Source organism: Lampetra fluviatilis, chromosome 71 (genome assembly GCF_964198595.1).
Source record: "Lampetra fluviatilis chromosome 71, kcLamFluv1.1, whole genome shotgun sequence".
Classification (NCBI taxonomy): Eukaryota; Metazoa; Chordata; class Hyperoartia; order Petromyzontiformes; family Petromyzontidae; genus Lampetra; species Lampetra fluviatilis.
Window position 1 is genome coordinate 704,569 of NC_136345.1, and position 14,054 is coordinate 718,622.

The following is a 14,054-nucleotide window of genomic DNA, read 5'->3' on the forward strand; positions in this document are numbered from 1 at the left end:
AATACAGAGAGCACATATTAGCGTTGCCACAATTTGTCAATTGAAATTGCATATACAATGTTTAATACGATTAACGAATTGGCTTTGTGGGGCACCTCGATGTAGGAGAGTAGAGTGAGATGGGAAAGGAGAGGTATGAAAGTGCATGGATATGAGTCAAGTAATATGAGAAGGGAGAGGTAGGAGAGTGCGTGGAGGGGAGTGGGATGAGAGGGGAGAGGTAGGAAATTGTGTGGAGGGGAGTAGTGAGATGAGAGGGGAGTGGTAGGATAGTGTGTGAAGGAAATTCTAGTGTGACAATGGAAATTGCAGGAGCAGATGGTCGATGATGGAAGCACATTAATTTTGCACTATAATCCAACATGCTAATAACTTATTTCCCTAAGCACTTTCTACATATTATCTTTGATTTGCTAATCCCTCTCAAACGTATATACACCCTTGCTTGTGGATCCTTCTCAAACGTATAAAAACCCTTGCTTGAGGCGGCTGTCTCACCATTTCTCGCTTGATGACAGACGCTTGTGTTGCCTACGAGAAGTCGTGATTTATTTTACTTTATTTCTATCTTCGTGACTTTACCAAAAGAACCAAAGAGTATAATATATTTTACCCACTTCATTTGTGCTCTGTATGAAGGATCTGGAATCATTGACATCGTGGCAGTGATGTGACTCAATCCTTGTGGTCATTCGTTGAATCATTTACCAGATTATTCGGTAACTGATGGCACGTGCCTCATATGGAATTTGATGCATAGCCCCGACAAATTCAGCAAGATTACGAGTCTCCCACCACGACTTCTGAGCAAATGTACATTTTAAAAAAATGGTATGTAATTTTCAACAGCAACACAAATATCTAAAGAACCACGGTTACGCATCTATAAAATGGCCGGCGTGCACGTACAAGGACAAAAGCTTAGAAAGAAGCGGCGTCGAAAATCTGGCTCGAGAACACATTTGGAAATGGTACTGCCAAGAGCAGTCCCTTTGATGAGTTAGAATGATTCAAACCTCTGGGCATGGGTACTGGCGTGGATGAGTCGCCCCTGCACCAAACAGGAAAGAAAAAAATGCACATTCATAGTTAATATATTTTAAATTTTGTAGAGTGAGATATTACGATTTTTATGTTGACAGCATTTATGCATTTTATAGGTTTTCTCTAAGATAGGTTTCCCAATAGCAACACCAATTGACTATAAAGTTAAATGCACGACGGGGTCATCCCTTGCGAACATTTAACGTGGGCTCGTGTGTTACAGACAGCTCGGAGGCACCAGCAGAAACATGGCATTCACACTTAAATGAAGTCAGTTTGAAAGCGAAAAATCGCTATCAGCATCCAACAATTAACCACTATACTTACATGCTTTCTGAACTTTGCGGTTTGGGGGCAATGTTAAGTCGAACTGCAGAACACAGAGAGCACCTGTTAGTATTGACACAATGTATCAGTTGAAATTGCATATACTGTACAATGTTTAATACGATTAACGAATTGACTTTGTGAGGCATCTCGATGTAGGAGAGTAGAGTGAGATGGGAAGGGATAGGTAGTAGAGTGCGTGGAGGAGAGTTGAGTGAGATGAGAGGGGAGATGTAGGCGAGTGCGTGGGGGGAGAAGAGTGAGATGACAGGGGAGAGGTAGGCGAGTGTATGGAGGGTAGTGGAGTGAGATGGGAGGGGAGAGGTAGGAGAGGGCATAGAGAGGAGTAGAGTGAGATGAGTGGGGAGAGATAGGCGAGTGTGTGGAGGGTAGTGGAGTGAGATGAGTGGGGAGAGATAGGCGAGTGTTTGGAGGGTAGTGGAGTGAGATTAGAGGGGAGAGGTAGGCGAGTGTGTAGAGGGTAGTGGAGTGAGATGAGAGGGGAGAGGTAGGCGAGTGTGTAGATGAGAGAAGAGTGAGATGAGAGGGGAGAGGTAGGCGAGTGTGTGGAGGGTAGTGGAGTGAGATGAGCGGGGAGAGATAGGCGAGTGTGTGGAGGGCAGTAAAGTGAAATGAGAGGGGAGAGGTAGGCAAGTGTGTGGAGGGGAGTAGAGTGAGATGAGAGGGGAGAGGTAGGGGAGTGTGTGGATGTTAGTGGAGTAAGATGGAAGGGGAGAGGTAGGCGAGTGTGTGGAGGGGAGTAGAGTGAGATGAGAGGGGAGAGGTAGGCGAGTGTGTGGAGGTTAGTGGAGTGAGATGGAAGGCGAGAGATAGGTGAGTGTGTGGAGGGTAGTGGAATGAGATGAGCGGGGAGAGATAGGCGAGTGTGTGGAGGGCAGTAAAGTGAAATGAGAGGGGAGAGGTAGGCAAGTGTGTGGAGGGGAGTAGAGTGAGATGAGAGGGGAGAGGTAGGGGAGTGTGTGGATGTTAGTGGAGTAAGATGGAAGGGGAGAGGTAGGCGAGTGTGTGGAGGGGAGTAGAGTGAGGTGAGAGGGGAGAGGTAGGCGAGTGTGTGGAGGTTAGTGGAGTGAGATGGAAGGCGAGATGTAGGCGAGTGCGTGGGGGGAGAAGAGTGAGATGACAGGGGAGAGGTAGGCGAGTGTATGGAGGGTAGTGGAGTGAGATGGGAGGGGAGAGGTAGGAGAGGGCATAGAGAGGAGTAGAGTGAGATGAGTGGGGAGAGATAGGCGAGTGTGTGGAGGGTAGTGGAGTGAGATGAGTGGGGAGAGATAGGCGAGTGTTTGGAGGGTAGTGGAGTGAGATTAGAGGGGAGAGGTAGGCGAGTGTGTAGAGGGTAGTGGAGTGAGATAAGAGGGGAGAGGTAGGCGAGTGTGTGGATGGGAGAAGAGTGAGATGAGAGGGGAGAGGTAGGCGAGTGTGTGGAGGGTAGTGGAGTGAGATGAGCGGGGAGAGATAGGCGAGTGTGTGGAGGGCAGTAAAGTGAAATGAGAGGGGAGAGGTAGGCAAGTGTGTGGAGGGGAGTAGAGTGAGATGAGAGGGGAGAGGTAGGGGAGTGTGTGGATGTTAGTGGAGTAAGATGGAAGGGGAGAGGTAGGCGAGTGTGTGGAGGGGAGTAGAGTGAGATGAGAGGGGAGAGGTAGGCGAGTGTGTGGAGGTTAGTGGAGTGAGATGGAAGGCGAGAGATAGGTGAGTGTGTGGAGGGTAGTGGAATGAGATGAGCGGGGAGAGATAGGCGAGTGTGTGGAGGGCAGTAAAGTGAAATGAGAGGGGAGAGGTAGGCAAGTGTGTGGAGGGGAGTAGAGTGAGATGAGAGGGGAGAGGTAGGGGAGTGTGTGGATGTTAGTGGAGTAAGATGGAAGGGGAGAGGTAGGCGAGTGTGTGGAGGGGAGTAGAGTGAGGTGAGAGGGGAGAGGTAGGCGAGTGTGTGGAGGTTAGTGGAGTGAGATGGAAGGCGAGAGATAGGTGAGTGTGTGAAGGGTAGTGGAGTGAGATGAGAGGGGAGAGGTAGGCGAGTGTGTGGAGGGTAGTAAAGTGAAATGAGAGGGGAGAGGTAGGCGAGTGTGTGGAGGGGAGTAGAGTGACATAATAGGGGAGACGTAGGCGAGTGTGTGGAGGGTAGTGGAGTGAGATGGGAGGGGAGAGGTAGCGAGTGTGTAGAGGGAATCATAGTGCGGCAAGTAGACTGCAGGAAGGGATGGTGACTGTGATTTTGAAAGTTTAAGTTGGGTTATGTATACAGTGAGGGAAAAAAGTATTTGATCCCCTGCTGATTTTGTCCGTTTGCCCACTGACAAAGAAATTATCAGTCTATAATTTTAATGGTAGGTTTATTTGAACAGTGAGAGACAGAATAACAACATAAAGCCAGAAAAACGCATTTCAAAAATGTTATAAATTGATTTGCATTTTAATGAGGGAAATAAGTATTAGACCCCTCTACAAAACATGACTTAGTACTTGGTGGAAAACCCTTGTTGGCAATCACAGAGGTCAGACGTTTCTTGTAGTTGGCCAGCAGGTTTGCACACATCTCAGGAGGGATTTTGTCCCACTCCTCTTTGCAGATCTTCTCCAATTCATTAAGGTTTTGAGGCTGACGTTTGACAACTCAAACCTTCAGCTCCCTCCACAGATTTTCTATGGGATTAAGGTCTGGAGACTGGCTAGGCCACTCCAGGACCTTAATGTGCTTCTTCTTGATCCACTCCTTTGTTGCCTTGGCCGTGTGTTTTGGGTCATTGTCATGCTGGAATACCCATCCACGACCCATTTTCAATGCCCAGGCTGAGGGAAGGAGGTTCTCACCCAAGATTTGACGGTACATGGCCCCGTCCATCGTCCCTTTGATGCGGTGAAGTTGTCCTGTCCCCTTAGCAGAAAAACTCCCCCAAAGCATAATGTTTCCACCTCCATGTTTGACGGTGGGGATGGTGTTCTTGCGGTCATAGGCAGCATTCCTCCTCCTCCAAATACGGCGAGTTGAGTTGATGCCAAAGAGCTCCATTTTGGTCTCATCTGACCACAACACTTTCACCCAGTTGTCCTCTGAATCATTCAGATGTTCATTGGCAAACTTCAGACCGGCATGTATATGTGCTTTCTTGAGCAGGGGGACCTTGCGGGCGCTGCAGGATTTCAGTCCTTCATGGCGTAGTGTGTTATCAACTGTTTTCTTGGTGACTATGGTCCCAGCTGCTTTGAAATCATTGACGAGATCCTCCCGTGTAGTTCTGGGCTGATTCCTCACCGTTCTCATGATCATTGCAACTCCACGAGGTGAGATCTTGCATGGAGCCCCAGGCCGAGGGAGATTTACAGTTCTTTTGTGTTTCTTCCATTTGCGAATAATCGCACCAACTGTTGTCACCTTCTCACCAAGCTGCTTGGCGATGGTCTTATAGCCAATTCCAGCCTTGTGTAGGTCTACAATCTTGTCCCTGACATCCTTGGAGAGCTCTTTGGTCTTGGCCATGGTGGAGAGTTTGGAATCTGATTGATTGCTTCTGTGAACAGGTATCTTTTATACAGGTAACAAGCTGAGATTAGGAGCAGTCACTTTAAGAGTGTGCTCCTAATCTCAGCTCGTTACCTGTATAAAAGACACCTAGGAGCCAGAAATATTTATGATTGAGTGGGGGTCAAATATTTATTTCCCTTATTAGAATGCAAATCAATTTATAACATTTTTGACATGCGTTTTTCTGGATTTTGTTGTTATTCTGTCTCTCACTGTTCAAATAAACCTACCATTAAATTATAGACTGATCATTTCTTTGTCAGTGGGCAAACGTACAAAATCAGCAGGGGATCAAATACTTTTTTCCCTCACTGTACATGCTGAACTTCTTTCACACCAAATGTAGCCAACCGTGCTAATCAGAGGTGTGATGTGCCGATACTGTGATACGTTGTTTTATTTCATCTATTATTCTTAAAATCTGTTTAAACAAATATAACCTCACGGTTAATATCATGATTCCTCTACTTCTTAAAAAAGGTATTTACTTCATTACATATCTTTATAGTTGTTAAGAATTAAAATTCGCAATCATAATAGTATTCTAATTTAATATAGTTTAGCCATTGAATTTGTGATTTGTAGAAACGATCTGCAATCATTGACATCGTGCCAGTGATGTGACTCAATTCGTTGATCATTTAACAGATTATTCTGTAAGTGACGGCATGTGCCCTTGTATGAAATTAGATGCATAGCCCAAACAAATACAGAAAGACTCTGAGTCTCCCACCACCACTTCTGAGAAAACAAATATCTAAAGAACCAGGGATATGCATATTTAAAATGGCCAACATGCACGTGCGTTGCCATAAGTAATTCCAGGCAGTGATGTGTGGAGCAAGGAAAGAAGCTTCGAAAGAGTGAGAGAAAAAGTAGCGTCGAAAATGTAGCACGTGAACACAATTGTCAATGGTACTGTCGAGAGCAGTCATTTTAATGAATTAGAATGATTCTTACCTCTGGGCACGGGTACTGGCATGGATGAGTCTCCCCTGTACCAAACAGGAAAGATAAAAAAGCACATTTATTGTTAATATCTCTTCTAATTTGTGTTTGTCCTTAAATATAATGGTGGCACTGATTTAATGTTTTTGTTTAATACGTTTTATGATTGGCACACACACGCTGCGGATTCTTTATTGTTGTTGAATGTTGCATTATATCGACATTTTAGCTTCATCAGAGGATATTCTAGCAATCGCTGATGAGTACTCAGGTTTCAGTCTATGGCTTTCAAATTGGACACTCCTTGAATGTAGGGGGGATTTCTAGATCGTTTCGGAAAAAAATGGTAATGTTCTGGTAACTCCTGAAACAAGCCATAACCTTCTCGAATAAATATGGGCACTTCTGGAAGAGGCAGGAAATCCCTTGAATGAGCTGTAATAATCTGTACATTTTTATAACTTTCCAAAAACACAATGAAAATTACTCCAGGAGGTTTCACCCACAGCGTCTCAGAACATCCCAGATCGTTAAAAGTAGCAGCTGATAGGGTAATAAAAAAAACCCTAATTCCCCCCTAGGGAACCCCACTACTCAGATATCCTTTGCGTTGAACAAATGACCAAGTGGCCATGAATTGATGACGAAACCTTTATTTTTATTTTTTATTAACTTCGTCGGCTGAGAGTTTGTGAATAGATCATTCACAAAAGCGTGCAGAGAAGAGATTCTCAGCCTTAACACGTAGTCGGAGGAAGTATTTAGAGTTTTTTGGGGTTAAATCGTGTAAATATAAATGTTGATTTGATGCTTTCGTGACTGCAGGAATCCATACTCTTTGGTTCTTTCGGTAAAGTCACGTAGGTAGAAAAATAATAGATCACGACGTTTCGATCGCAACACAAGCAATCGTCATCAGGTAGGACAACTACAGCAAGAAAAAACTGCTGAAGTAGGCGAGAGAGCTGCCGTGGCACGAAGTTATATAGGTATTGGCGGTAGGGGGGAGAGAGAAGGGGGGCGGAGAGAGGGGGCGGGGCAGAAAGTGGGACCCCACAGCAGCACTGGGTGAGAGATCTGCTCAGAGACCCTGCAGCAGCACTTTAGTCACTGGGGGAGAGATCCGAGAGAGGCACAGAGAGAGAGACACACACAAGGAGTCGGAAATAACAGCTGACATAGGCAGAGAGGATGGAAACATCACAGTCAGTTACTTTACCTGGTTAATAACGTCCTTCCAATGATTGCTCAGTTTGTACCCATCTTCTCGGTTGAAGTTATGTCTGTGTTTATATATTTGGAGGGCTTCATGAACAAATCTCTGATAATAGCCTTTGTCAAGGCGCCCTTCCTCCTCTAACCCAGCTTAAACATACGCTGCCAAGGTTGGTGGTGTTCATTCAGACGCTGTCTTTCCGACAGACCTGCTCTTCACCTGAGGACGGCTGCTTGCATTGTGGCCGAAACGTCGTGAGAATTGTATTTTATTATATTTAATTTTTATTATTTTATTATTTTCCTTCTACGTGACTTTACCAAAAGAACCAAGAAGATTCCAAGAACACAGGATGAGATGTTACTATCCTTTGTGCAAGCACTTCCAAGAGTTCATGAACAGTGAGCCTGGTAAAATTTGGGGAGCGCATCGTCAGTAGTGAACCTTTGGTTCCTAGGGTGTTTCGGCCTTTCATACTATACACCCTCCCCAAAGGCGGCCAGCGACAGGGTGATCAAACCTACGCTTGCGTCCCATTCCCAATTAGTCATAGGAGTTGCCTTGTTGTTGATAGCCAACATCCCATGGGACTATGCATGGCAGGGGCGTCCTCCTCCCTGAGTCAAGCATTGTTGACTGCATACCTCCTGGCCCTCTCACTTTGGGGCCCAGCTGGGGTCTTTCCTCTTCATCCAGAGCCACTGACTGCTGCCTTCTGCCGCCTCCGATACAGCTCTGATTGCCGAACGCTGGCTCTGGCCCTTAATTCCCAGGTCTCTAAGCAGTCTGGTTGTAGATGTTGCCACAAAACCTCTGCAGCCCACCTCCACTGGTCTGACTTCTGTGTTCCAGCCATGATGCCATGCTTCGGCAGCTATATCGGCATAGCGCAGATGTTTTCACTCATAAGCCTCATCTACTGAGTCCTCCCAGGGTACTGTGAGCTCAATGATGAAGACCTTCTTGAGCGAACGGGACCAGAGCACCATGTCAGGTCTTAGGGTGGTGGTTGCGATCTCCGGAGGAAACACAATTTGCCGGCCAATGTCAGCTAGCATTTTCCAGTCGCGGGCCAAGCGCAGCTGGTCTCGCTCTAATGGTGTAGAGCCGGTCTTCGGTGGTTTAGCCCCTTCGCGGACAAAGGTCGTCCGTAGGGGGTGTGATGCTGCTGGGGGTGGTAGGGAGTTGGTGGCAGCTCGCTTGTCCTCCAGGGCGGACGCAAGGTTTTTAAGGACTTGGTTGTGACGCCAAGTGTAGCGTCCTTGGGTGAGGCTTGTTTTACACCCTGTGAGAATGTACCTGAGGTTGGCTGGCATGGAACAGAGGGCACAGTCCGGATCTTCACCATACCATTGGTGAAGATTAACTGGTGTTGGAAGGACGTCATATGTTGCTCTGATGGAAAAGCTCAACCGCCTCGCTTCCATGGCCCACAGATCTTTCCAGCTGATCTTCCTCTTCTCCACACTGTCCCATCGAGTCCACTGTCTCTGTTTGGCAAGAGAGACTGCCTTGGCCCACCTTGCAGCCTCCTCCTGATGGCGTACTTCCTGCACTACCATCTTCCGCCGCTCTGGTGCAGTGGCCTTACTCCAAGCAGCACGGCTAGTTAGCCCAAGGCCTCCTCTCCCTTGCTGAACATGACCCACAATGTCAGCATGTCTGAGGGCTGCTGTTGCCTCCTGGACTGCTTTTCCTGGCCTCCATTTGCGCCCAGTTGCCAAGGTCGGCGCATTGTTGCTCACCACTGGGTCTCGAGATTCATTCAGTGTCATCTGGAGCCTGGTTTTTGCACACTTGAATTCCTCGGTTAGACTGGTGAGGGGCAGCTTGAGGACACCATCTCCATAGAGGCCTATGGTGGTAAGGCATCGTGGAACTCCGAGCCACTTCTTTAAGTAGCTCGTGACTCCTCTTTCCATCTTCTCCACTGTTGAGATTGGAACCTCATACACTGCTAGGGGCCCCAACACCCGGGGTAGGAGACCAAACTGCAGACACCAGGCCTTTAACTTTCCAGGTAGCTGGGTGTTGTCGATGGACTGTAGGCTACTACTGAGAAATAGCCGGTGAGTTTGCAGAGTACCTTCGTCTTGGAAAAATCTATTTCATGTGAGCCCACTGCTTTACAACAATGATCAGCAATGGCAGAATAATTGGTCCTAACGTGTTTCTGATCTGCCTTGTGTTCGCGAACGCAGTCCGAGACATGTCGTTTCGTTTCCCCAATGTAACTGCTGCTGCAGCCACAACTAAGTTTGTAGACACCCGGGTATTGCATATCAGGAATCACATCCTTTACAGATGGGATCAAATCACGGATTTTGTGTAATGTGTTGAAACGAACCTGGATCTTGTGTTTGTTTAAGATTTGGGAAATATTTTTGGTAACCCCTGCTATGTATGGCAAAGTGATGGTATTGATTAGATCCTTAGATGTTTGTTTGCCTCCCCATGGCTGGGGAGACAGCTTAGCGGATTGTACGGTCAGAATATTCGTTCATCCTGAGGGCTTGGTGTACGTGCTCCAGCTCACTGGCTAGGTGATACTGGTCGGAGATGCAATGGGCCCTACGGTGTAGTGTTTTGATGAGGGAATCCTTCTGGGCTGGATGGTGGTTAGCATCAGGCTTTAGATAGGCAATCCGTTTGGGTGGCTTTCCTGTAGATAGAGTGTCCCAGCGAGCCATCAGTTCTCTTTTCGATCAAAACATCCAGGAATGGTAGCTTGCCATTCTTTTCCACTTCCATGGTGAATTTGATAGATTGGTTTATGGAATTTATGTGGTTGAGAAATTGGTTCAGTGCTGGCAGGCCATGTGGCCAGATGACGAACGTGTCATCTATGTATCTCTTCCACAAGGAAGGACGTAGGGTGGATGTCTGGATGTCATCCGTCTCAAATTTCTCCATGAAAACATTGGTTACTACTGGCAATAAGGGAGGACCCATTGGGATACCCTCATTTTGTTTGTAGAATGTTTGTAGAATGTACCATTCAAACACTTACTTCACCTGGAATGGTACATTCTACAAACATTCTACAATGCCCTTACCGAAAGAACGAAAGAGTATAAATATAAATGTGCCGTTAAAGCCGCTACCAACCGACACAGCCAAACAGGAGGACTTCTCCACAACTCCGGTTGTCGCCTGACGATGCTGGTTGTTGTAATTACCAATGAAACAACGCGGTGCTCGAGTTGTAAATGTTGTAATGGGTTTCCTCTCCAACACTCAACCGGTTAGATAATGTGTGCATTGTCTTTGAAACCTATTCTTATTTTTCAACATGTTTAATACTCGCAAAAAGGTATCCCATAGATATAACTGTTCGATATGATACTTGCATTCTTATTGTACTGTTTGCCTTTTGGCGTTGGTGCCTGGTCTAACATTGATAGTGAGACAATGCCATAAAGAAGACTGTCTCTTGCATAGGGCAGTTTCAACGACAATACATATATTATCTGAGCATGTTTGTTTGCATATTTTGCCACAAGTACCCGTGGTTAATGCAGACTTAATGCCTTGCAAGAGGTATCTAAGTGGTGTTTGAGCATCTTAACACGCCACCTGTTTGATTGCCAGAAAGGGTAAAATCTATTCTTATTTAACAGCCAAATAATGAAACGCATCATAGGGCACTTTAATCGAGGAGATGGAGCAATGACATCCACACTTGTGTGAGTGCTCGTTGGATTGTTACATAGCAGGATCCTGAGCGATGTCATCAGCTTGGAAAGACCTTCATGGAACAGTCGATCAATATTTTTTTGATGATGATTAATCATGTTGTGATAGCTATGACATCACATAAGATATGGTGCATATAGTGATGCCATAGGGGTATGGACTCATGGGGTGCTGCAGTGGGAAGATGTTAACTCTCTCGGCTGGTATATATAGAGGTCATGGGTTCGATCCCGACCCTGTGACGCTGCAGTATATTTGGAGTGTGTGTGTCTCTCTCCCCATGGTTGTGTAGATTTTTCTCCGGGTTCTCCAGTTTTTCCCTCCACATTTAGAATCAACATCACGCCTTTAGAGTATTTGGCTGCTATAAATTTCCACATTACAATCAGCAACTTCGTTGAGCTATAATTTGTGATAGCCAGGTTGCTTCTGAAAAAGAGCTCGATAGCTCAGTGGGCCTTACCTGGTAAAATAAAAAGTCTAGTTTTTAGTTTATATGTGTATGACGTGTGACGTTATCGCGGTGGGAAAACATGTATCCATTTACCGCATTTTTTTTCATCACACAGTTTTGTGTTGGCCCTAAGAGCAACACAAATTGATGCAAAAGATCAAACTTATGACAGAGCAATTGTTTTCGAGCGCTAATTGTAAGCTCGTGTTACAGACCAACGGACAAGTGGAACTACGGAATTACCATTTTAAAACTTAGTTTTTGAAAACATTCAACTGGCACCAGGGTCCAAAATTGAACCATCACACTTACATGCTCTTGGGACGTTCCGTTTTGGAAGGAACCTTTGGTGAAACTGCAGAACACAGAGGGCGCTTGTTAGCGTTGACAATGTATCAATTACAATTTTATACACGAACTTTTTTCATAGAATGTATTATTCGGCTTGAAAAGGCCTCTTGATGACATATCAAGTCCTGTACAAGTAGCTTAGGACCACACATGGATCGGAGTAAAATGAGATGGGAGCCGAGAGGTTGGAGAATGCATCCATGGAAGTGGAATTACGTGAGAAGTAGGAGAGTCGAGTGTGTAGAGCAAAGTCGAGTGAAGGGAGAATCGAGTGAGATGAGAGGGGAAAGACAGAGGCAAGGTCGAGTCCCATAGAGGATCTTGAAAATAATCCAATCTTGAAATATATTTACACTTACAGTGGAAGTAAGTGGATAGTATTTGGTTATTTGGTCTCCTGTATATAACAATCACAATCTTTATTTATTATGGAGAAATCTAATGAGCTATAGAGATTTTTTTGCTAGAGATTCTTCAGCAGGAGCGGACCAGAAAGTTACAACAGCAACAAATGATACAAAAAACACGATAGGAGTGCAGAAAACGATAGGTATACAAACCTATTGGAAAGGTAAGCAAGTCACTCAAAATAAATAAGTAACAATTACCTTATTCTAAGAACAATAATTATCTGCACGCCTATACGGGTCACCACATGTCGATGGCCATTAACTGTGAGCAACCAATAACAGGTATTGTGATCTCTTGCATCCATAAACGGCAGGATGTGCATGCATGGTTTTCATGTGTAGGGGTGTTAGAGAGAGAGCCGTTATGCATGGCAGCTTATGGGAAACAAACACAGTGGGCGGGGCTACGTGAGTGCACGGGGGGGGGGTGCTCTCAACGACGTCCGCACCAGGCAGCCCGCGGCCCCACCCCTCAGCGGGGGTGGAGTATAAAGGGGGATGTGTCAGAGGGCTCGGGGCAGAATGTTAAAGCTAAACCAGTGAAGACCGAAGATCGTCTAGCTAGAGCCCTGGACTCCCCTGGGACGCCGCCCTTGTCAGGGCCACGCAGGACCGAGCCAGCGGCGTGGTCCCGAGAACCAGAGCTAGTGCTCTGGGACTCCGGGTACCGTAGCCCGACTTACCAGTGTCGGGCCAGACAGCCTCCCCTAGCCCGTTGGTGGAGGACTAGGAGGTAGGTCAGAGATAGCTAGCAGTGTATTCCCAGCTAGCCGGGTGAGGGGGCCGATACCCCCTCTAGTATTGTATGTCCACAGTTGTGACTACTTGTACGGAATAAATACGTGTGCCTCACCAACGGTGTCCAAGAGTCATCAACGGTACTTCATCTGGTGTCAGAACAACTACGAACATGGACACGCGCCGGACAGCTCGAGCCGGAGTACCGCAGGTGGAGGACACCGCTGAAATTGTCGAGCCCGAGACGGCTCAACAAGACATCGTGCAGCCGGGGCCGGACGCATTCTTACCGGGGCATCAGGATGAAGAGGAGCCGCCATCAGAAGGGCTGAGGCTGGCTCACGCGAGGCTGGCGGAGCTGCTTTACGCCGCTGCCGCCACACTCGAACACATCACGCGGCTGGGGGCTGGTGGACCACCACGGGGCGAGGAGAACCGACGTCCGATGCGCCTTCCCGCCATCTCAACGGATTCAAACTTTGAATCTCCCGCCATCGCCGCAGCAGCTGATGAGGGCGTGGCCGGCCTGAACCTCGGGTCCAACATCGCTCTCGCGATGTTGGACATCACGGCTGCGACAGGCGATACCATCTGCCGTTCGCGCCGAAGCGCAGCCGAGTTACGGGGACAACAGCCTGCGAGCTTCCATGGCGACCACTGCACTGCACCAACGGCTGCCTCCGCTCAAAGAGTTTGTTGGCGCGGAGGGCGACTGGGGCGGCTTCCAGCGACGCTTCCTCGCCCACCAAGAAATGGGACGGTGGTCGGATGCTGAGGCTCTCTGCGCGCTGCCGGCGCTCCTCGACAGCGACGCACTCGCCGCCCTTACATCGGCGCCGAGGGAGAAGCGCTCCACGCTACAGATGGCGCTGCAGTTGCTGGCCGGGGTCTACGGACCTTCAGCGGAATGCAGGCAGCAGTTTTACGATCGCCAGCGGGGTGCAAAGGAGTCGCCCCTGGCGTACAGGACGAGTCTCCTGGCACTGGCGAAGACGGCCTTCCCTCGAATGGACGACGACGGCGTGGACGCCATGGTCACAGAAAAAATCCTCCTGCTGGCAGACGACCTGGACATCGCCGTCGTTGCACAGGAGGACACGGAGATGAGTTCCCTCCAGGCTGCGCGGCTCCTCCACGCCAACCTGCTGTCACAGCGTCGGAAAGCCAGCAGGGCAGCGGCCGGGTGTGCGGTGGCTGCAGCCACCCTCCCGGCGGAGGAGGTTTACGCCGTCGACCGTCGACGGCAGCAGGGGACGGGAGCACGGTCGGGCCGGGATGGGTCGAGCCGCTTCGACCGCCCGTCATCGCCGCCGGCGCTCCTGCGTTGCTTCA

The 14,054-nt window shown here is 47.8% G+C and overlaps 1 protein-coding gene across 1 annotated transcript in view; it reads right to left on the minus strand.

Annotated features, from left to right (window-relative positions):
• Window positions 1–14,054, minus strand: part of LOC144952959 (guanylate-binding protein 1-like) — a 126,189-nt gene that overhangs the window by 73,662 nt on the left and 38,473 nt on the right. Inside the window, exons 7-9 of the mRNA XM_078883446.1 lie at window positions 5,870–5,904; window positions 1,372–1,414; window positions 1,017–1,051 (exon numbers count right to left, since the gene is read on the minus strand). Of these exons, the coding sequence (XP_078739572.1) occupies window positions 1,017–1,051; window positions 1,372–1,414; window positions 5,870–5,904 (113 nt within the window). The remainder of the gene's footprint in view (window positions 1–1,016; window positions 1,052–1,371; window positions 1,415–5,869; window positions 5,905–14,054) is intronic.